The sequence below is a fragment of the Papio anubis genome, chromosome 11 (assembly GCF_008728515.1).
Source record: "Papio anubis isolate 15944 chromosome 11, Panubis1.0, whole genome shotgun sequence".
NCBI lineage: Eukaryota > Metazoa > Chordata > Mammalia > Primates > Cercopithecidae > Papio > Papio anubis.
Window position 1 is genome coordinate 16,366,788 of NC_044986.1, and position 21,358 is coordinate 16,388,145.

Genomic DNA, 21,358 nt, shown 5'->3' on the forward strand with positions numbered 1-21,358 from the left:
TGCTTAGTAAGTGCCTTTTCTCATAAATGCTGAAATAAAGCAACTCAGCCCCAGACCAAATTAAAACGTTTTGAATGACAGAGATCCAAAAGAATGAGATTTTATTCTCTGCTTTGTTATAAAATATAAAAGGTGAGTCCTGCCTATCTTATGGCATATACAGTATGTTATAAAATATGAAAGGTAAGGTGCTTACCTCCTTCCTGAAAGGATCAATTAAGGCAATAATTGAAGGGTACTTGTTGATCAGATCCACATACAGGTCAACCATCTCCGCTGCATTTTTGTATGTGCCCATGATCACTTCATACTTTCCTTTACTCTGATATGTGTCAGGAAAATATTAAAATAAGGGATAAACAATGAATTCATCAAATCCCAAAGAAGTGGTTCAGATTCCTTTTTGTTCATTTTATATAAGAGGTTGTAAACAGGTTCTTTTCAGGTCACATTGACCTGAGAAATCTGTCCATTCTACTTTAAATATCTTAAATATTAACCTGGGAAATCAAGTCACCATTCCTTTTGATGCCCTCTAGGGTTCTTCCCACAGACTTCAGATGGAGCCTCCTACACAAAACACCAAGAATTACAGAGTAGGAGGGACATAATCTGTTAGATTTGGCTGCCTGGGTAGATGGACAATAACATAAATTCACGAAACAAGCAGAATAGCAGTGCTAACCTGCTCACTCACTAGACCCTACCATCTTTTAGCTCACATTGAATGAATAACTTGTTTCCTTTACCGTAAATATTCTAAAGCTTGAAAGCAAGGCTAGGCTTTTGATACACTAACAACCAGTATGAAAAGTAATGTGATTTATGTGAGGCATTTCTTTCTTAGGTAGCATGTACCTTCTAGTAGTAACAATATTGTCCTGAAGGTAGAATTCTAGTGCAACATTCATTTGAAGTCTGGGAAGCCCCTAAGTCATTAAGTATAGAAGTAAACAGGGCTGAAGGATCTAGAATAGCCTTTCTGCAAAACAAAGCACCCTTCCTTTTAAGTCTGTGTTCAGGGATGGCACCTGGGATATTTGGGCACCGGGAGGGAGGTGGAATGGAACAGAGTGGCTGTTTGGTTTGCTAATGCCTTCCTGCTGCTGCTGATAATAGAATGGATTCCATTGGAATTAAGCAGTTTCCTAAGACCATAACTGAAGGGATTTCATACTTTTTTCATCTTCAAAAGCAGCAAGAACTTTTAACTTCGATAATGCAAAGCTTAAAAAACCCTATCTTGTCAGTGAGGAAACACGAATGATTTTGAACTAACAATATTGTAAGAATTATCTGATATCAAAATAATACATTTTACTGAATATAAGCAATAAATACCCATTCTAGTTAGCACTAGCAGTCAGTATATTCATAGTTCCTGGTATACGTTGCTGATGAAAACATGCAATTATTTTTCTTAATGGTATGTCTAGGAACCAATCATTATGTGAAGAATAGGAAATTACTTTAAATATTCTTTTATGTGCTTAGTTTCTTTAGAAAAGTAAAAGAACTTTTAGAAGTCAGCCAAAATTGAGGGTTCTTATATAGTGTTCAAAATGTTCTTTGTAAAGTTAAAAATCACAGTTAAAGCAGAATGCTATTTGGTCAAGTCCCCTGAATTTGACATAAATCACCAAGTCACCATAAATGCTTTGCAATATGCTGGGCATTTCATAAAACGCAGACTCAGCATTTTTGTGTATTTGAAATTGGGAAATGTGTTAGTCTGTTTTCATGCTGCTAATAAAGACATACCCGAGACTGGGTAATTTATAAAGGAAAGAGGTTTAATTGACTTACAGTTCCACATGGCTGAGGAGGCTGCACAATCATGGTGGAAGGCAAAGGAAGAGCAAAGTCATGTCTTACAAGGCAGCAGGCAAGAGAGAGTGTGTACAGGGGAACTCCCCTTTATAAAACCATCAGATGTAGTGAGACTTATTCACTATCATGAGAATAGCATGGGAAAGACCTGCACCCATAATTCAGTTACCTCCCATGACACATGGGAATTATGGGAGCTACAATTCAAGATGTGATTTGGGTGGGGACACAGCCAAACTATATCAATAAGTATATGTGTAAGACAGAAAACTAATAACTTTCCTAACATACCAGTTTCCCAAGTTTAAAGGTAAATTGCTGTTGTATTACCCTGAGGAAGTGAAGACTAGAATGTTGCTTGTTTTTGGTTTGTTTTGTTTTGTTTTGAGACAGAGTTTCACTCTCATTGTCTGGGCTGGAGTGCAGTGGCACGATCTTGGCTCATTGCAGCCTCCACCTCCTGGGTTCAAGCGATTCTTTTGCCTCAGCCTCCCGAGTAACTGGGATTACAGAAACCCACCACCATACCCAGCTAATTTTTTGCATTTTTTGTAGAGATGGGGTTTCACCATGTTGGCCAGGCTGGTCTTGAACTCCTGACCTCAGCCTCCCAAAGTGCTGGGATTACAGGCGTGAGCCATCATGCCCAGCCGACTAGGATGTTTTTTAATGAAACTGTTTTCCACTCTCTTTTTAGAATCTTTCTCTTCAGGTGGGTGATCCCCAGGTGGAGTCTCATCATATCACTAAGGCTCTGTCCTCCTAACCCAGGCTGTGGATAACACTGTGATGTGTTTAGTTGGACAACAACATATTCTTTGTAAACTTCAATAACTTGGAAATTTTTTTATATTTAAAAAGTCACAGCATAAATTCTAAGAACTACATGTCTGGAAGGGCCTATCATGTCATAAGTTACAACTCATCCACTTTTTAGGCTCGACAAATTCAGCATTTATCAACCAAATGCAGTTTGTTAAATTATTTTTCAGTAGCTTTCAGGATTGCAATGTAAGTGACTCATTTTACTCATCTTTATTATAGAATTTCTATATATAATAATGACATTGTCTACTTAAAATTTTTTATGGTTATGTTATTCTGTGGTCATTAGCTAATTTGATTTTCTCAGTTCCGTTTATATTAGAATCATTCACACAATATTAATAAAAAACAATAAGATCTGTTTGGACAATATGCAGATAAGCTCTTTTTCTCTGAGTTCTAATTTAAAAATCATGGATCTCAATAGGAAGTGAATGTTCTGAAGTGGAAACTTACGTAGTCCATCAGCTCATGTCCAGCACAGTTGATAGCTAGATGCAGATTTGTTCCCAGTTCTAGCCCCAGGTTTGCACAGATTTCCTGTATTAGAAGCAGTGGCTGTTCTATGGTGTCACAGTTAATGGTTAAACAACCAAGATGGGACATCTTGCCAGTGATCTGCTGCTACAAGATCAAGAGACAATGATGCATGTCAGTACACCTCATTAAGGTTCTTGGTGCTTCCTGTGATAGGCATGGTTTATGATCAGACACAGCTCTGCAAAGATCAGTCCTTTAATTCTCAATCCTACTTAGGATTGATTCACATGACTTAGGGCATATGATTCCCCTGCAGTATCTGGGAGTAATTTTCTTCTGAGGTTTCCAAGTTGAGCCTGGGAGCACACTTTTCTCTCTTCAGTGTGTCTGTGTTCTCTCTTTATTGACGCTGCTGTTCCTTGTACGTGGGGCTAGCCTGAGTGACAACCACCCGGTTGGTGAATCTCCAGGCCCTCCCTGTAAATGTCCATCCTGTCTGTCTCTAGCTCTGCCAGTCCTTTTCCTCCAAACCTGCTCTTTCCTATGTTCTGTTTTCCTCCAGATAAATGCAGCTGTTAAAAGCGTAACCCTCCTTCAGGAAAAGTTTTATTTATTTATTTTGTTTTGGGATAGTGTCTTGCTCTGTCACCCAGGCTGGAGGGCAGTGACTTGAATGTGGCTCTGCAGCCTCGACTTCCCCAGGCTCAAGTCATCCTCCTTTCTCAGCCTCCTGAGAACCTGAGACTAGAGGCAAATGCCACCACACCTGGCTAATTTTTTTATATTTTGTAGGGACAGGGTCTTGCTGTGTTGCCCAGGCTGGTCTTGAAGTCTTGTGCTCAACACTCCCAAAGTGCTGGGATTACAGGCGTTGGCCACTTTAAAAGGACTGCAGACTTCCGCTAAGAGGATGCAATACTGAAGATGGATTTTAGTGGAAGATGATTTCAGGACCCACATAACCCCAAGGAAAGACAGCTATTGCAAAGTCAGCCTTGATGTGCCCTCGCCATAAATTGCCACTATGCAATTATAAATTGAAGCAATATCAATGAATCTGAGGGCTTAAGGTAAGGTGTGTGTGTGTCTGCGCCAAACTCAACGACAAACATGAACCCGGCAATGAGTATTCTATTTTGACTGGTGATAGCACTATTTTAATGTCAATGAGAGGAAACTTTTAGTTGGCAAACAAAGGAATAGTTGAGGAAATTTTTGTCCATCAATTGAGTTTTGTTATAGAGCCTTTTGAACTATGAAAGTATCACTTATTTGGTGCTTACTAAATGCCAGGTACTGTTCTAAGCACATTACATAAAGTAAAATACATTTACTCCTTACACATCATATGAAGGTATTACTATGATCTCCATTTTACAGTTAAGTAATGTGGACCAGATTTTAATCCAGGCAGTTTAGCACCAGAGTTTATACCCCTAGTTCTTGTGTGGCTGCCTCTCTGGAATCTATACTCTAGACTGTTTCTAACGGTAAAAAAATAAAAATAAAAATAAAAAATAAAAAAGTAGTAGTACAGCTGATTACAGGGAGGGCTGATGTTGGTCTAAGTTTCCCAGCATGCAGAGAACCACCTGCTGGAATGAAGGAACAACACTGAGAACTGGTGGCTTGTTTACCATCTCCACCTCTTGCAAGGCCTAATATTAGACAGCTGTGCTCATTCCAACATGTACAAACTGTTGACAGTATTTTACTTAGTGCTGTATGTGTTCACACATTTCTCTCTTCTAATCTTGAAAAGAAACTTCATTTTTTAAATCTCTGCCGTGTCTTCTCCTTTCTTTCCTAGCCCCTCTTCTTTTGACTTCAGCCGACTCTCACCTACCTAACATCAAGGTGGGGCAAGGATTGTTCACTCACAGAGCAAATCAAATACTGCAGATGTGAGCAACCTTCACCCATGTGCATGCTCTTCAAAGTTCTTATTGGCTGTTCTATTTATATTGTTGAAAGTTTAGGCTATAATAGATACATCTATCAGAGCATTCACAGTCACGAAGGTGACTGACAGATCAAGTTCCGCTGGTCTCCCAAGGCTCCTGAAGCCAGCGCGGCCAGTTTTGACAAGGAGGACTGTTCGCCTCATTCTCCTGGCAAAGTTGGAGTTCCTGCAATGGTTCATCAGAAATGATGCTTCAGTGTGTCTGGGGGACCAGATGGAAGGAAGAGCCATCTTTTTGTGCTTCTTCTTTTTCTCTTTGTTAATAATAAAATGTAAAATATCCTATGTGCCTTTCAGCTAGTTGTCAAGAGAGATTCGATTTCCCAAACACTTCCCCCAGAGGGTCCAGTGTAACCCTATTTCCCATAAATGCTTCCTAACCCTGTGAGATTCCAGATGGCCACACAGCTGCTGCCAGCAATGGCCAGGCAGCCTGTTGCTGGAAGGCAGGGGCAGCATGATACTGCAGCTCTGGGGGTGCCTGGAGCAACATCACTATATGGTTTCCATTTGCCTCAGTCCTGGACTTGGAGCAAAAAGTGACTATGGAAGATAAAAAGGGGCAGGAAATCTATAAACAGTGTCATATGGAAGGATGGTAAACAATATATAGACTTACTTGACCTCTTTTGCTTCCATCATGCCCTTTTTTTGTCTCTGCTTTTGGAGGAGAGGGCTGTGGGGCAGAAGATAAAAATACATCACCTGAAATTTTTAGCATGGCTGTGGCAGCAAGCAAAGCTTACTGCTCTGAGACCTGACCAGCCACACTGAATCTCACACGCGTGCGCGCCCACACACACACACGCACTCATGCACATAGGGACAATTCCAGCCATTCCCTACTTGATATGCCACAAACTATTTCTGAAATTCAGGAATGTGTTTCCTTTAGTTCATCCTTACCCTCTGCCCCCAGTCACATATATGGGGTGTGTATACAGATTCATGCATTTCTATGCATATAAATAATGTGCTATTCACACATATATCATGAACTTCTGCTGTGTGCAGGCACCCTTTTTCTGCAGGAGGATACAAAGTCCCCTCCTTGCCCTTAGGGCTTAACCCCGCTGTGGGATTTGCTTTTACAGGCCCAACATAATGTTTTGAATATTCTCAGGATGCAAACACTTTCTCCTGCAGGGTGGTTTTGACTTTGATTTGAAACAGTCAAAGGTAATTAAATCTGGTGAATCTAGTGGGTGTAGTGTCATGAGGTTAAAAGCAAAGGTAATTCCCAAAGAGGCATTCCCACATTTGGCATATTGGGTGCATATTATTGCAAGGATCTAATCTTTTAAAGGATGCACTTTCGTGTTCAGCGTATACTGGCTCTGTAAGCTGAGGCATGATTGTCAAGCATAAGTATGGCTCACACTCAAGTGTATGCACATACAGTGACCCTGAACAGAAGGGCAAAGGGAAGTCATGTGATGTGATCAGGGGACAATCTCAGTGATTACTGGCACCAATTCAGAACGGCAAACATTAAAGAACAGTCTTGGTGTGCCTTATTATTGGATTTCTCATGTTTTTTATGCTCCCTCATTGAAACTTTTAAGCTGCCTGAGGACAGGAAGTATGTTTTTATCCCCTTTTGCACCTAGCATAGGGCCTTGCAACGGCAAACAATAACCAGGGAAAAAAACAACCTGTAACATCTTTCTCTCTACCGTAATAAGAATAAATAATGGAAGTTAAAATCTCCAGCCCCACCCCTACCCCTTTTTGTTTTAAAGACACGGTCTCACTCCGTCACACAGGCTGGAGTGCAGTGGCACAATCATGTCTCACTACAGCCTTGACCTCCTGAGCTCAAACAATCCTTCTGCCTCGGGCTCCCAAGTAACTGGGCGACAAGTGTGCACCGCCATGCCTGGCTAATTTTTTTTTTTTTTTTCCGGTAAATATTTTTGTAGAGACAGGGTCTCACTATGTTGCCCAGGCTGGCAGCCTTTTTAATCATAAAAAAATGCAATGTATTCTAGAATGGCTGTTCTCAGACTAAGTGGATTTAAAAATGGCTAAAAACTGAAACAAATACCATCTTTCATTAGTAAGAATTAGTCTACTTGGGAGTTCCTAGGGAGAGTGAGTTTGCCAAAATAAATCTGGCATGATGTAATCTGCTAATCAATGCCACCAGCCAAATGATGTCATCAGGAGCTATCACTTTATTACTAAAACAAAGCATGGTGATTGCAGTAACCCTGGTTCCACTCCTATCATCTCCTGTTTTAAGACCGTGGCTTTAGCTAAGGTTATCTACAGACATCTTTGGGTTGGGGCCTGCATGAGAAAACATACCATTTCTTCAGCATTTTTTTCTCAAAATAGATTAAAATTAAGACTTAATAGAAGAATTGGGGTAATGTTGGGAATGCTCTGTTATCACTGTAATCACTGGGAAGGATTAAACATCTTTCTATATTCAATTACTATGCTATAAATAGGCACCCTTTATTAGCAGCCCAGCAGCTCAGGGTTCCTCCCATACAAGGCAGGCTTTTTTTTTTTTTAATGGAACAGGATCTCCCTCTGTCACCCAGGCAGGGGTGCAGTGGCATGATCAGAACTCACTGCAGCCTCAAACTCCTGGGCTCAAGCAATCCTCCCACCTCCGCCTCCCAAGTGGCTGGGACCACAGACGCATGCCACCACACTGGACTAATTTTTGTGGAGACAAGGTCTTGCTATGTTGCCAGGCTGGTCTTGAACTCCTGGCCTCTCCACCTCCCAAAAGTGGTGGGATTATAGGCATGTGCTACCACACTTGGCCAAGGCAGGCATTTAAAAACTGTACAGACGAGGAAACCAGTGCTTTGACAGGATATGTAAGAGGCTCACGAAGTGGCAGCTGGTAAGTGCAGAACCAAAATAGAAACCAAATCTGTTTGCTTCAAAGATTGTGCTCTTTCCACTACACTACATGTCATTTAACAACTTAAACTTTGTGACTTCGACTGCATAGTGATGGTTTTTGATACTGAACTTTCTCTAAGTGCTTTAGTGCTTTTCCTTCAAACATGAATGAACTAGTTGGAGCTATTACTAAGAATCCCACTGCAGCTTCCAAACATGTAACACCACGTGGAAAGTCAACAGAAATGTGATCCCTGCATCACACTATTGATATAATGGCCAGGTGAAATTAAGATATAATTAAGATATAATTAATAAGAAATTAAGATATAATCCAGCCCCCAGGGGGCTGGATTACCCCGCTGTGGGGGCCGCCCTGTAGATTGCAGGACGCTCAGTAGCTGCTCTGATCCCTGCTTACAAAATGCGATCAGAACCCTCCTTCCAAGCCAAGATCACTAAAAATGTCTCCAGACTTGCCAAATGTCCCCTGGGCAAAGTCATTGCTGCTCGAGAGTCACTGCCTTAAGAGAACAGATTGCTACATTTCACTTCATCAAAAAATTTTAAAAATCGGTATGACTCCATATCATACAATTTAAAGGCAGGCAACATGATAAGGAAAATAGGTCTAGCATATATAAAGAATTGGCTGGGCATGGTGGCTCACGCTTGTAATTCCAGCATTTTGGGAGGCCGAGGCAGGCGGATCACAAGGTCAGGAGTTCGAGACCAGCCTGCCCAAGACAGTGAAACCCCATCTCTACTAAAAATACAAAAAATTAGCTGGGCATGGTGCTGGGTGCCTGTAACCCCAGCCACTCAGGAGGCTGAGGCAGGAGAATCGCTTGAACCCGGAAAGCAGAGGTTGCAGTGAGCTGAGATCATACCACTACACTCCAGCCTGGGAGACAGAGCTAGACTCCATCTCAAAAAAAAAAATTATATATATATATATTTATATATATAAAGGATTAAATCCCTTATTATGTAAAGAATTCCTAGATAGCAATAAAAGATAAATACTTCAATGAAAAGGGCAAAGAAGTAAAGCAATTTGCAGAATGATTTGTGCATAATTTTTGTATTATTTTAAACACTGTTCTCTGTTGTGCATTTATCTTCCCCGCCCCCCCGCTCCCCGACGAGAGGGAGTCTCACTCTGTTGCCCAGGCTGGAGTACAGTGGTGTGATCTTGGCTCACTCCAACTTCCACCTTCCAGGTTCAAGTGATTCTCCTGCCTCAGCCTCCCGAGTAGCTGGGATTATAGATGTGCACCACCACACCCAGCTAATTTTTGTATATTTAGTAGAGATGGAGTTTCGCCATGTTGGCCAGGCTGGTCTTGAACTCCTGACCTCAAGTGATCTGCCCACCTCAGCCTCCCAAAGTGCTGGGATTACAGGTGTGAGCCACCACTCCTGGCCTATCTACTTAATTATTGTTTTAAAAAGTCTGGAAAGCCACACTCAATTTTTAACGACAGTTATCTTTAGAGAAGGGACTGTACTGAGGGTGGTAGTCTGTAGGAAGTGGTTGTGGGTGGGTAGCTCTATCAGTATTTGAATTTTCACAAGAACATTCATGAGCTACTTGTGTCATCACAAAGTAAATAAAACATTTAAAAGACAAAATGTCAGGAAAGATTTTAGAATTGAAGAAAAACTTTTTTTTTTTTTGAAATGGAGTTTCATTCTTGTTGCCCAGGCTGGAGTGCAATGGCATGATCTCAGCTCACTGCAACCTCCACCTCCTGGTTTCAACTGATTCTCCCACCTCAGCCTCCCGAGTAACTGGGATTACAGGTGCCTGCCACAATGCCCAGCTAATTTTTTTGTATTTTTAGTAAAGATGGGGTTTCACCATGTTGGCCAGACTGGTGTCGAACTCCTCACCTCAGGTGATCCACCTGCCTTGGCCTCCCAAATTGTTGGGATTACAGGCTTGAGCCACCATGCCCTGCTGAAAAACTTTTAAAAGAAATTAAGAAGGATGAGTTGTAGAATGCTCAGATATCCTGAGTTTCCTAATAGTTTAAACTGGCTTTCCTTCACCTGCTCTGACACAACCCACCAGGTATGGCTTCCTGTGGCACTGGCTCCTGATGCAGCGTGTCTCAGGTTAAACTGGTTTACTCTTCACAGTCACCCTCATGATTTGGATACTGATCATCTCCATTTTATAGATGAGGAACCCGAGACAGAGAGGCTATGGAATTGGCCCAAGGTCACGGAGTTATGAATGGCAAAGCAGAGTGCAACATCAGTGCTAACTTGTCCAAGTCTGAGTTTCTACAGGCTGGTCACTCAGAAAAGAAGCTGGCCTCCTGAAAAGCACCATGGAACCGGCTCCAGCCTGGAATTGCTTAAAGCAATTCTGATCAACTGCAGGGATTGGGCCCCAGCCAGCCAACCTCCATCGAAGCAGGGGAGGGGCCCGTGCCCCCTGCCTGCAGTCACACTCTGTGCTGGTGAGACACAGTTAGAACCAGAGTTCCTCCATGTTACACTGCTATTGTATCCCAGCCCCATCCTACTGGGTCCTCAGCCTACTGCTTCCTAATCACGCAGCTTAAAAGCCTCAGGCTAAATGCAATATGGGATCCTGGAATGGATCCTAGAACAGAAAAAGGACACTGGTGGAAAAACCAGTGAAATTTGAATCAAGTCTGTAGTTATTAGTAGTGTACCATTTTGGTTTCTTAGTTTTGACAAATGTACCATGTAATATATCATTAACACTGGGGGAAACTGGGTGAGAGGTATTCAGGAACTGTCTGTACTATCTTTGCAACTTTTCTGTAAATGTAGTATTCCAAAATCAAAGTCGTGTGTGTGTGTGTATAAAGCCCCACAGACAAGGATTGGGTCCCTCTCCTGGCCTCAGCCCTGCCATATCACTGTGCACTGCCCATTTAGAACACGATGGGACAACTGGTGACTCATACACCTGCCTCTGTGACTGCCCCCAAGAGGGCTGCTCTGCCAGGGGCCCTTGTTTGCTCAACACGGGGACCCTAATGCAGGCACAAGAGTCTGTGCCTTCATTCCATCAAGCTGCCTCTCATGTCCTGGAGGCCACATCCTTTCTTTCTTAGTAAATCCTAAGGGATGATCTTAGCACAAAGCCAGTTGCCCCAGGAACTGAAATGAGATTGTTAAGTACCATTAGAGGCTGGATCAATAGCCACTGAGGACATGGATACACTTGGTTCATGGGGGAAACCCAAAGCCAATAAATACATTCTCCATATCAACCACAGTTGATTTAATTCCAAATGAACTACAAGTTGGATGCTAGAAGGTGTCTAAGTGTCAGTAACTAGATACCATAGAATCTCTTTACATACCATTTCAATTATTTTGTTGATATGTTTCTGAATTTCCATAAGCATCTCGACCCCCTGTAAGTAGAACAACCATGATCTTCCATAGTTGCAGACTAGAAAGTTTAAGTATAAAAACTTGTAACACATGTGGCTATTTCTAACTCAGAGTATTTGTAGAATCCCTGATTAGTGGATGATATGCTCTACAAAATCAGCAGATTAAATGTTAATCTTCAGTCCCAGTTTTCATTGGGTTGAATGTGAATGAGAGGCTCTTCTCCCTCAGTAGCCTCTCTTCACCCTTCAGAACTGACTGGTTCAGTTGCTTGGATCAAGTTAACTTCATCCTCCTTTATGGTCTCTGGACCAACCTGGACAACTTTCTTCTTCTTTTTTATTTATTTTTTTATTTTTTTTGAGATGGAGTCTCACTCTGTTGCCCAGGCTAGAGCACAGTGGCGTGATCTCGGCTTACTGCAAACTCCAAATTGTTCAAGCAATTCTCTTGCCTCAACCTCCCAAGTAGCTGGGATGATAGGCATGCACCACCATGCCTGGCTGATTTTTGTATTTTTAACAGAGACGGGGTGTTGCCATGCTGTCCAGGCTGGTCTCAAAGTCCTGACCTTAGGCTGTCCTCCCGTCTCAGCCTCCCAAAGTGCTGGGATTACAGGTGTGAGCCACCACGCCAGGCCAACCTAGACAACTTTCCTACAATACATGTCACAGATCACCAAGGTAGTCTGGATTAGAGTGGCTAAATCAATATAAATCTACTGTCCCTTAAAAAGTAGAAAAGCATGTTGTGATGATGAGATCTGCATACGAAGACCCCATAAAGAATGGCACTCCTCGTGCTCTGGTATGCAAACAGCTCAACAGATACTAACTAAAGGAAAGATCCTGACACCAGGATCTGAATACAATCTGACAGATGATAAACCAGGTATAAATCCTAGTTGTCTGCAACTGATAAACTGTAAGGCAATAACTATTTTAAGAAATAATTCTTTATCATGAAAAAACTTGATTTTCTTTTTCTTTTACTGATTTCCACCAAGATAAAATATCACTCAACTTATTGCTGGAGGGGGCTTGGGGAAGGTTTTCTGTACTTTTTTAGAAAGCATCTCCTATAGATCATGAACCTTTGGTCATCATGAAGATTTAAAGAGGCATATTGACTCTTTCAGGCTACTGAGGAGCAGTACAGACCCTCGCACACCTCTGAGTGGTGAACATGCAACTTGAAATTTTTTCACTCCTATGCACTAAAAGTCTCATACGTCCCAGGCAAGTCCTGGAGTTCTTACTTAACAGAGTGGGCTGCTAGGAGGTGCTAGCTTTCATTTGCTGCTGCCATAGGGCACAGTGCAGAGTAAATAAAGATGCCCCCAAATAACAACCTTCCAGCACTTTCTAGGTCTGCAGAGTTTCTCAGTCATGGCTTCTCTGTGAGTTACCAGCGTGAGCCAATGCTGTAATGAAACTAGACATCTAAGGTGCTCCACATGTGCTCCCTTTGGTTTGAGGTCTTTCTTCCCACTTCACTAATTTCCTAAAATATTTTTTTCTCATTTTATCTTTAATTCCCTCTCCCTTGGTGTCACAAGGGAGCTCCACTAAAAGTTCATCAATTATGGAGTTTTTTTTTTGTTTTTTTTTTTTTAGAAAAGGTAATTTGACATAATGTAAGGTACTTGTTTGGTTGTTAATTCAGGATGGGGTATACAAATCACTTCTTTCATTAAATTTAGCTTCCCAGATGATGACTTCCCACAGCTGATCAGCGATACCATCAGCAAAGGCATAAATAGCATTGGCTGTTCCTGAAATAGGGGGAAAACGAGGGAAAATGAGAAACAGGGTTCATCCATATTGAGATACTCATGGCTCCTTTTAATGGAACTTCATAGATACTAACCTGATTGTGCTTCAGTAGAGCGATATTTAAGTACAGAGGTTTATTAAGCAGCATGGCACAGGCTTTGGCAACAGCTAGGGACACGGCCCCTATCGCCATACTGCCACTGAGCACAGGCTCAACAGGCTCTGCAGGTGCAATAGGTTTCTCCGTAATAGTATCCTTCCTCCCTGGAGGGAGAAAGATTGAGAGAGTTAAGACTGTATTTCTAAATGCTTTACTTACAGATGGAAAGATCCAGGAAAAAGAAAGGATGAAAGCCGAGGCTGGGAACAACAAATGCTCTACCTCAACCCCCAAGAAGTTTTGTGTTTGGTTTTGCTTAAGATTCTCAAATAATCATTAGCCATGGATTTTGCCAGTCTAAGACATTTTAGGCCATTTAACATTAATTCCTTCATCAATCATATCAGGTAGATATTTTTATTCTACATTTACATATACATAAACTGGGGCTTAGAGGGGTTAAAAGACTTGCCCAGCGTGTAACAGAAAGTAGATAGAGGATTTGAACTGTCTTTAAATTTCAAATCTTTTGTTTTTCTATATTTCACCATAGCTGCTGCACACTCAATTTTCTGCTGAATATCTCTGCATAAATATATCTAACCCTGCTGTCTTTCTCGCCAACACCAAATCAATGCCTTATTCTGTGTCATTTACGATCTTTAGCAGTGCCTTTCAGATCCAACCATCGACCGAGATTCCTTACCCATCTTTCACTAGAATATGTTCTCAGCCTCCCTGTCTCGTGAGGTCCAGAGTCCATCATACATATCTCTAGTGTTCCTCTTGTCCTTTCCTCCACAGCTGCCGATGTGGTTCAGGTCCCCAGTGGAGAAAAAATATTTCAGCACCTCACGTTTAATGAGTGCTTAGCAAATAGCTGTGTCCTCCCACTTCTTCCCTTAAGTTCCACGTTCTATTAGTCAAAAGCAACCACTAAACGAACATTCATGTTGGTCTCTACTTATAACTCAGTAGTGGCCATCCCACCCTTCCAAGGGAAGATTGCTCAAACATAATTCTTTTGTCTCAGGGCAAATCTCTTCACCTCTCTGGGCCTCAGCATCTGGATCTATGAAATAAGGTACCCTGTCTCCCTGGTCTCTTTGGTCCCTTCCTGGTTCTGGTTTCTCAACGAAACCCGCATTAATTGAGTGTATGGTTCGTGCCTGGCATCATGCTAGATACGGGCAATGGCAAGTGGAATAAACATGATTCATGCCCTCAAGGAGCATGTTCTAGTTCAGCAGACATACAAAACCCTGTTATTATACTAAGAGCAGCTCCAGAATGACCGTACTGCAGGGGCTGAGGTTAGCGATCTGTTGGAAGGCATGCAGCAAGGGCAGACTGAAGTAATCATTTCTATTATTTGCTTTAAAATAAAGTTTTGTAAAGAAAATGTTTATTTTACATAGGATTGAGAAAATGTTGGTTGTTCATATCAAAGGAATCAAAACTCTAAGATATGGAGTGGCTTTTTGATTAGCTAATGGAAATTTTGAAGGGAGGTGAAAGGTCTCCCAAGCCATCCCCTCCTACCCCACCCCCAACTTGGCACTGCTCAATGCACCTTATTTAATAATAAGTATTTCTCACCTCTGGGTGAGAAACTGTTTTATTTTACAAATAAAAATGGAGAGTGGGATGGGGGCAAAATCTTTGAGTGAGGACGTGGCATAGGATGGATGGCTTTTGGCTGTGAGCCCAAACCGGTTCTATAGCCAAGAGACTCAGAAAGGCAGTCCAAGTTTCAGCCTTTCTTTCTCACACATTTGTTACTAAGGACTCTGCAAGACGGTAAGTCACCAACCAACCTGGCTTTTGCCCCTTTTTTTTGGTAGGAGGTGGAGGGGGTGGTGGCGGTAGTACTGGAGGTACAAGTGTAGGCACTGCTGAGCATTCCAGGCTGTTTTCCAATTCTTTTCTCTCCTTATCTTCTTGTACTTTACTTGCAAAGAATATCCTTAATGGCAAGAAAATATGGCTTTACACTGGGATATTTAGGAAGATCACTCTGTGATTTTGGTCATGTTTTAGAGCTGACCCCAATATATTTCAATAAATAACTGCTTTTCAGCTACTTAAGAACAAATCAACTTTAATTTTCAAAGCCAGAAAACACTGATGCTGTTATAAAACTGCATTCAAGAACTGAAATTCATTTTGGCATGGAAATAAATGATTAAAGATTTCAGGTGCTCATTTTAAAATGATTTGAGCCCTGGTTTTGCACTTTTAGAGTAAAACTTGAAGATGTAATTTTATTGTGGGTTACAGTATTTTCTTTTTGTAGAAATGACCATCAGAAAACAAATGTGTCAAGAATAGAGTGAAATATAGCATATAAATATAGAGGACTTCCTTTCTTTTTCTTGGCACTTAAGATGAATATTTAAAAAAAACTTTTGGAAATCCCACTTAGATGCATTTATGTAAAATTTCAGCACCCCAGAATAAAAAGAAGAGGCTAAAAGCTTCTATAGGCAAAAAACCAGGCAAATAAAAAACAAAGACATAGGAATCAGATTTGCATCAGATTTATTAATAATCCAGATGCCAGTGGGGCAATGCCTTTAAAGTATGAGATAAATTGATTTCAACAGAGAATTCTATACTCAGCTAAACTATCAACCTTGGGGGCAAAGTATCGACATTTCCACATATAAAATAACTAAGAAACTTTACATCCCATATACCCTTTCTCATCCTTACTTTTAAAGGATACAATCCAGCAAATCATGAAAGAAAAGAATGTGGGATCCAGAAACAGGAGAACAATGAAGTTTTTATGGCATCTCTGTAGGTGGTCTACAGAAGAACCAGTCCAGATGGGTGATTTGGGGAGGGAAAATGCCAGGAAAAAAAAAGAGTGTAATAAAATATAAGATGTAACTGAGAGCTTGAGAAAAAAAAATAATAAATAAACTAAGAAAATGATAATAGCACATGAAGGAAAAAACAAAAGGAATAGAGGAATAGCATTCAGAAACTCCAAGCAAACCAAAAACTATTCAAAAAAGTTTCTTGGCATGGTGCGGTGGCTCACGCCTCTAATCCCAGCACTTTGGGAGGCCGAGGCGGGTGGATCACTTGAGGTCAGGAGTTCTTGACCAGCCTGGCCAACGTGGTTAAAAACCCATCTCTACTAAAAATACAAAAATGAGCTGGGCATGGTGGCAAGCACCTGTAATTCCAGCTACTCAGAGGCTAAGGCAGGAGAATCGCTTGAACCTGGGAGGTGGAGATTGCCGTCAGCCGAGATCATGCCACTGCACTCCAGCCTGGGTGACAGGGGAAGACTCCATCTCAAAAAAAAAAAAAAAAAAAAAAAAAAAGTTTCTTTTACAAAGGTCATTATCTTACTCTGAAGCAAACTAAAATGTTATACACAATTAAGTAAATGACAAAGCTTAAGGAAAGAGAATCCAATTGACCTTCTGTTGGCCAAGGGGTTGTGGCATTGGACCTGCACAAACAGAAAAATGATTCTAACCCATTACTTGGTTGGGCAATGAAGGACATTTCCATAGCCCTAGTAAACGCTTCCTTGTTAGCGCATTTGAGTCAATCTATGGGTAAAGCATGGGAGACTCAGTTGTGGCTGGAGGACAGAATGTAAGTGTCAGCTGTTGTGACTAAATAAAAGGATATGAGAAGCTCATAGGTGGCATGTGACGGGTGGGGAGAAGGAAAAGGGCATCCTCTGGATTCACAATCAGATTCTTTTTCTGAGAAGCTTTTTACTAAGTCTTAGGACAGCTCTATACATGAAAAGAGACCGAAAAGCCCTATGTAGCATTACACAGTAAGGTGTTAATTACAGGGTTTTCAGGAGAAAAACAAATTTTATGCTAAATGTTGCTGCTTTCACATATGCTTTGTAAACTGACTTCCCAATGCTATAGATTTGACAGACCCATTTAATTGGCAGGTGAAATGGAAAAACAATGGACGTATATTTGTTGTTGATGTTTATATTTCAAAGTGGAAACTGTACCTGAGGAGGTGATCCACCTCTGCCTGATCAGAGGGTGCCATCCCCTGGAGCTCGTGCGTAATGCTGCTGTTGACCCACTGCACGGCGGTGCTGACCGCGCTGGCCCTCTCTGCCTCCTCCGCCTCAGCCAGCTCGGGCAGAGCGTTCTCATGGACTTCAAAGTGAGTCGAGATTACCACAGAACATATGTTCTGAAAATCACAGAAAATGTATTCAACACTTTCCCTACCTCTCCCAGAAAGAGGAAATTAATCCAGCTTTTAACATGCATGAAATTTTACCACCAATTTCAAGGGGAGAATGAGAATATATAATTTTCTTTGAGATATTTTTATAGCTATTGAAACACTGTGGAACTCAGCTTCACAGAACACTTAAAATACCCTTAGAAAAACCCTACGTCGAACTTCATTTTTATCACTACCTTTCTAATAAATAACAACAAAAATGCAGATTTACTCATTATTCTTCTCCTACCAGAGACTATAGCAAAAATTATTTCTAACAAATATGTAGCAAAGTGAATTAAAATGAATTGTTAAAACTATTAAATTATTTTCTTTATTTAGGTCAGTCTAACATCTATAAATATCTAGGTAAATAATCTATAAACCTACATGTAGATTTATAGAACCTATCACATGAGTAATGTCAGAATTTAAAAACCATTTTGGTCAGGCGAAGTGGCTCACGCCTGTAATCCCAGTACTTCTGGGAGGCCGAGGCGGGCAGATCACCTGAGGTCGGGAGTTCGAGACCAGTCTGACCAACATGGAGTAACCACATCTCTACTAAAAATACAAAATTAGCCAGGCATGGTGACGGATGCCTGTAATCCCAGCTACTCGGGAGGCTGAGGCAGGAGAATCGCTTGAACCCGGGAGGCAGAGGTTGCAGTGACCCGAGATCGTGCCATTGCACTCCAGCCTGGGCAATAAGAGTGAAACTCCATCTCAAAAACAAAAAACAAAACAAAACAAAACTATTTTTGCCTCAGTTCCTTTCTCCATGTTGGATCATCCTCAGGTTAGCATGTCATGTCTGTATCAAAATTACACTTAAACATAATAAAGCCATCATGGTTGACGGTATGATTCATGCTTACATGACTACCTATGAAATATACATATATTTCACAAATACTTAATTTCAAAATGTTAATTTTCTACAGTTTAGACAAGAGTTGCTAATACATGCAGTGGGGCCAGTACATTAAAGAACACACTTAAACTTCCTCATACCTTAGGAAAGTTTTGAATGGTGCAGAATATGTCCACTTGCAAGGTTGGAAGCCCTAGTCCATCCAGTACGTCTTTCCCCACTATTTTGCATATGGTGGGAGGCTTTGCAAGTTTAGAAAAGCAGTTTGCCTTCAACACACACAAAAGAACAAAAATCAGCTGGTTCAACTGGGTGCTTGGGGAAAAAAGTCACAATACCACATCTAATTTATCTTCAAAAAGTCATTCACATTGACTCTTGTTTTACCACAGCTCTCCATGAGTGTTCTTCCTGATGCCAGGATTAGACTAGCAGTTTTGTGAGAACTGCCCTGCCCTTACCTACTGAGATACAGATTCAGGCCACTCTTGAGTCTCTGGTATATGGGGCAATTTGGTGTATGTTGAACTCTCAACAGAAACTTGCATACATTTCTTAATTAAAAGGCCCTGTGTCACTGATTAGCCAGCCTTCTTCAACAGAGACGGTCTCACTCTGTTGCCAGGCTGGAGTGCAGTGGCACGATCTCGGCTTGCTGCAATCTCCACCTCCAAGGTTCAAGCAGTTCTCCTGCCTCTCCCGAGTAGCAGGGACTACAGGCGCGTGCCACCACACCCAGCTAATTTTTGTATTTTTAGTAGAGATGGGGTTTCACCATGTTGGCCAGGATAGTCTCGTTCTCTTGACCTCGTGATCCGCCCACCTTGGCCTCCCAAAGTGCTGGGATTACAGGCTAGCAGGCCTTCTTAGAGTCAATTCAGTTGACTAAGCTATCCCTCTTGTTTCTTTCTTTCTTTCTTTCTTTTTTTTTGAGACAGGGTCTTGCTCTGTCAGCCAGGCTGGGGTGCAGTGGCACGATCATGGCTCACTGCAGCCTCAACTTCCCAGGCTCAAGCGATTCTCCCACCTCAGCCTCCCGAGTAGCTGGGACCGCAGGCACATGACACCACACCTGGCTAATTTTTATTTTTTGTAGATACAGGATCTTACTATGTTGCTCAGGCTGGTCTCAAACTCCTGGCCTCAAGCAATCCTTCCACCTCAGCCTTCCAAAGGGCTGGGATTACAGGCGTCAGCCACTGTGCCCAGCCCCCTTGTTTCAAGATATAGAAACCAACTGGTCTCTAGAAGACCATGATGCATTCAAATTTAAGAAACCTGACATGGGCTGATTTTTTTTTTTCAAGACAAGAGTCTCACTGTGTCACCCAGGCTGGAGTACGATGGCATGATCTCTGCTCACCACAACCTCTGCCTCTTGGGTTCAAGCGATTCTCCTGCCTCAGCCTTCCGAGTAGCTGGGATTACAGGCGTGCACCACAACGGCCGGCTAGTTTTTTGTATTTTTAGTAGAGATGGGGTTTCAACATGTTGGCCAGGCTAGTTTCAAGCTCCTGACCTCGTGATCTGCCCGCCTCAGCCTCCCAAAGTGCTGGGATTACAGGCGTGAGCCACTGTGCCCAGCACATGGGCTCATTTTTATTCCTCCCAGCAAGGCATGTGATATTTTAGTGGTGAAGACTTAATGCAATGGTTGTGTCTTACTATCAGCTCATGCAGAGTCCTATGTGTTCAAAGAGGCTTGTTGGGAGCCTTAGTAATTGCAGTTTCATTGAGGTGGAAAAGCAGAAGCCATTTGGAAGTGATCCAAGAAAGAGACTGAAGAAAGAGAAGCTGAGATAGAAAGCCCACTCAAGAAGCCTGCAAGAAAAGGCTCAGGACGGTGTTTCTGTGCAGAGGAGCAGGAGCTAGGAGAGACTGGAAGGAGGGAAGGCGAAGGCACACCTTTATTGCTCTCTTGATTACCAGATAGGATTGGGCTTTGCTTTCATTTAGCAGACCAGTTCTCCTGTCTTTCAGTTCAAAATCCAGTGACTTCAACCTGGACAACAGGTCATCTAATACCCACAGCGACATGTCAGTTCAGAGGTGGGGCCCAAAAGTAGTAAGCAAGAACTCATTTTCAAGCTATCCATGAATTTTTAAACTGGTGGTTTGTATGTAACAGAGTAAGTGCCTAAATGAATTTAGAATCTGGAGAGCAAAAATGTTATTTAGCTTATACTCTGTGTGTTATAGTGAGTTCAATTTAACAAGCACCAAGCACCTATAATGTGCCACACGTTGTGTTAGGAGAGGAAGGGAACTAACATTTTTACAGTAATTAATTTGTGCTCTGAAAGAGTGACTTCTTTATCACTATATCACAAACCACAGGGCCTGACATACATAGGATTCTATAAATTAAATCTTGTATAAATTAATAAATGTCAGTGACATCCCTGGGCACTATATATACATTATGTCATTACATTCAACTCTCTAAGCTATGTGATGTCATCTCCATCCCACAGATGGGCAGACTGAGTTTCACAAAAATTAACTGTCCAAGATCACTTAGCCAATGTTTTCATTATCTACTGCTTTGTAACAGACCACCCCAAACCTTAGCAGTTTAAACCATTAACTTGCTCATGATCCTGTAATCTGGGTGGGGCTTCAACTGGGAAATTCTTTTGCTGGGCTTCTCTGGGGTCCGTTATGCAGATGTAATCATCTGAAGGCTTGACAGGAGCCAGCATATCCAAGCTGTTTTCACTCAATGTCCAGTGCCGTAGCTGGGATGGCTGGCACAGTGAGGGGTTGGCTGGGCATCTTTCTCACAGGATATCCTGAGGGGTCTCGTATCTGCCAGGGTCTTTCTCTGCACAACCTCTCTCTTTCCAGTAGGGTAATTGGGACATCCTCACAGCACGATGACTAGCTTCCAAGAGGACAAGCTTCAATATGCCAGCACTTATCAACTCTCTGTTTGTCTCGTGCTTGTCAAGGTCCTATTGATCAAAGTAAGTGACATAGCCAAGTCCAGAGTCAATGTGGGAGGGACTTACAAAAAGGTGTTCACACTGGAAGTG

At 41.8% G+C, this 21,358-nt stretch overlaps 1 protein-coding gene across 4 annotated transcripts in view; it reads right to left on the minus strand.

The window, feature by feature from the left end:
• Positions 1–21,358, minus strand: part of ENO4 (enolase 4) — a 33,706-nt gene that overhangs the window by 8,301 nt on the left and 4,047 nt on the right. For 2 of the 4 annotated variants that reach the window (XM_031652046.1, XM_021943727.2), the window contains exons 2-10: positions 18,464–18,592; positions 17,223–17,413; positions 15,040–15,188; positions 13,217–13,386; positions 12,993–13,121; positions 11,314–11,367; positions 5,718–5,774; positions 3,112–3,279; positions 197–322 (exon numbers count right to left, since the gene is read on the minus strand). In XM_031652046.1, the coding sequence (XP_031507906.1) occupies positions 197–322; positions 3,112–3,279; positions 5,718–5,774; positions 11,314–11,367; positions 12,993–13,121; positions 13,217–13,386; positions 15,040–15,188; positions 17,223–17,413; positions 18,464–18,592 (1,173 nt within the window). The remainder of the gene's footprint in view (positions 1–196; positions 323–3,111; positions 3,280–5,717; positions 5,775–11,313; positions 11,368–12,992; positions 13,122–13,216; positions 13,387–15,039; positions 15,189–17,222; positions 17,414–18,463; positions 18,593–21,358) is intronic. The other 2 variants (XM_021943728.2, XM_021943729.2) reach the window with 2 other exon arrangements.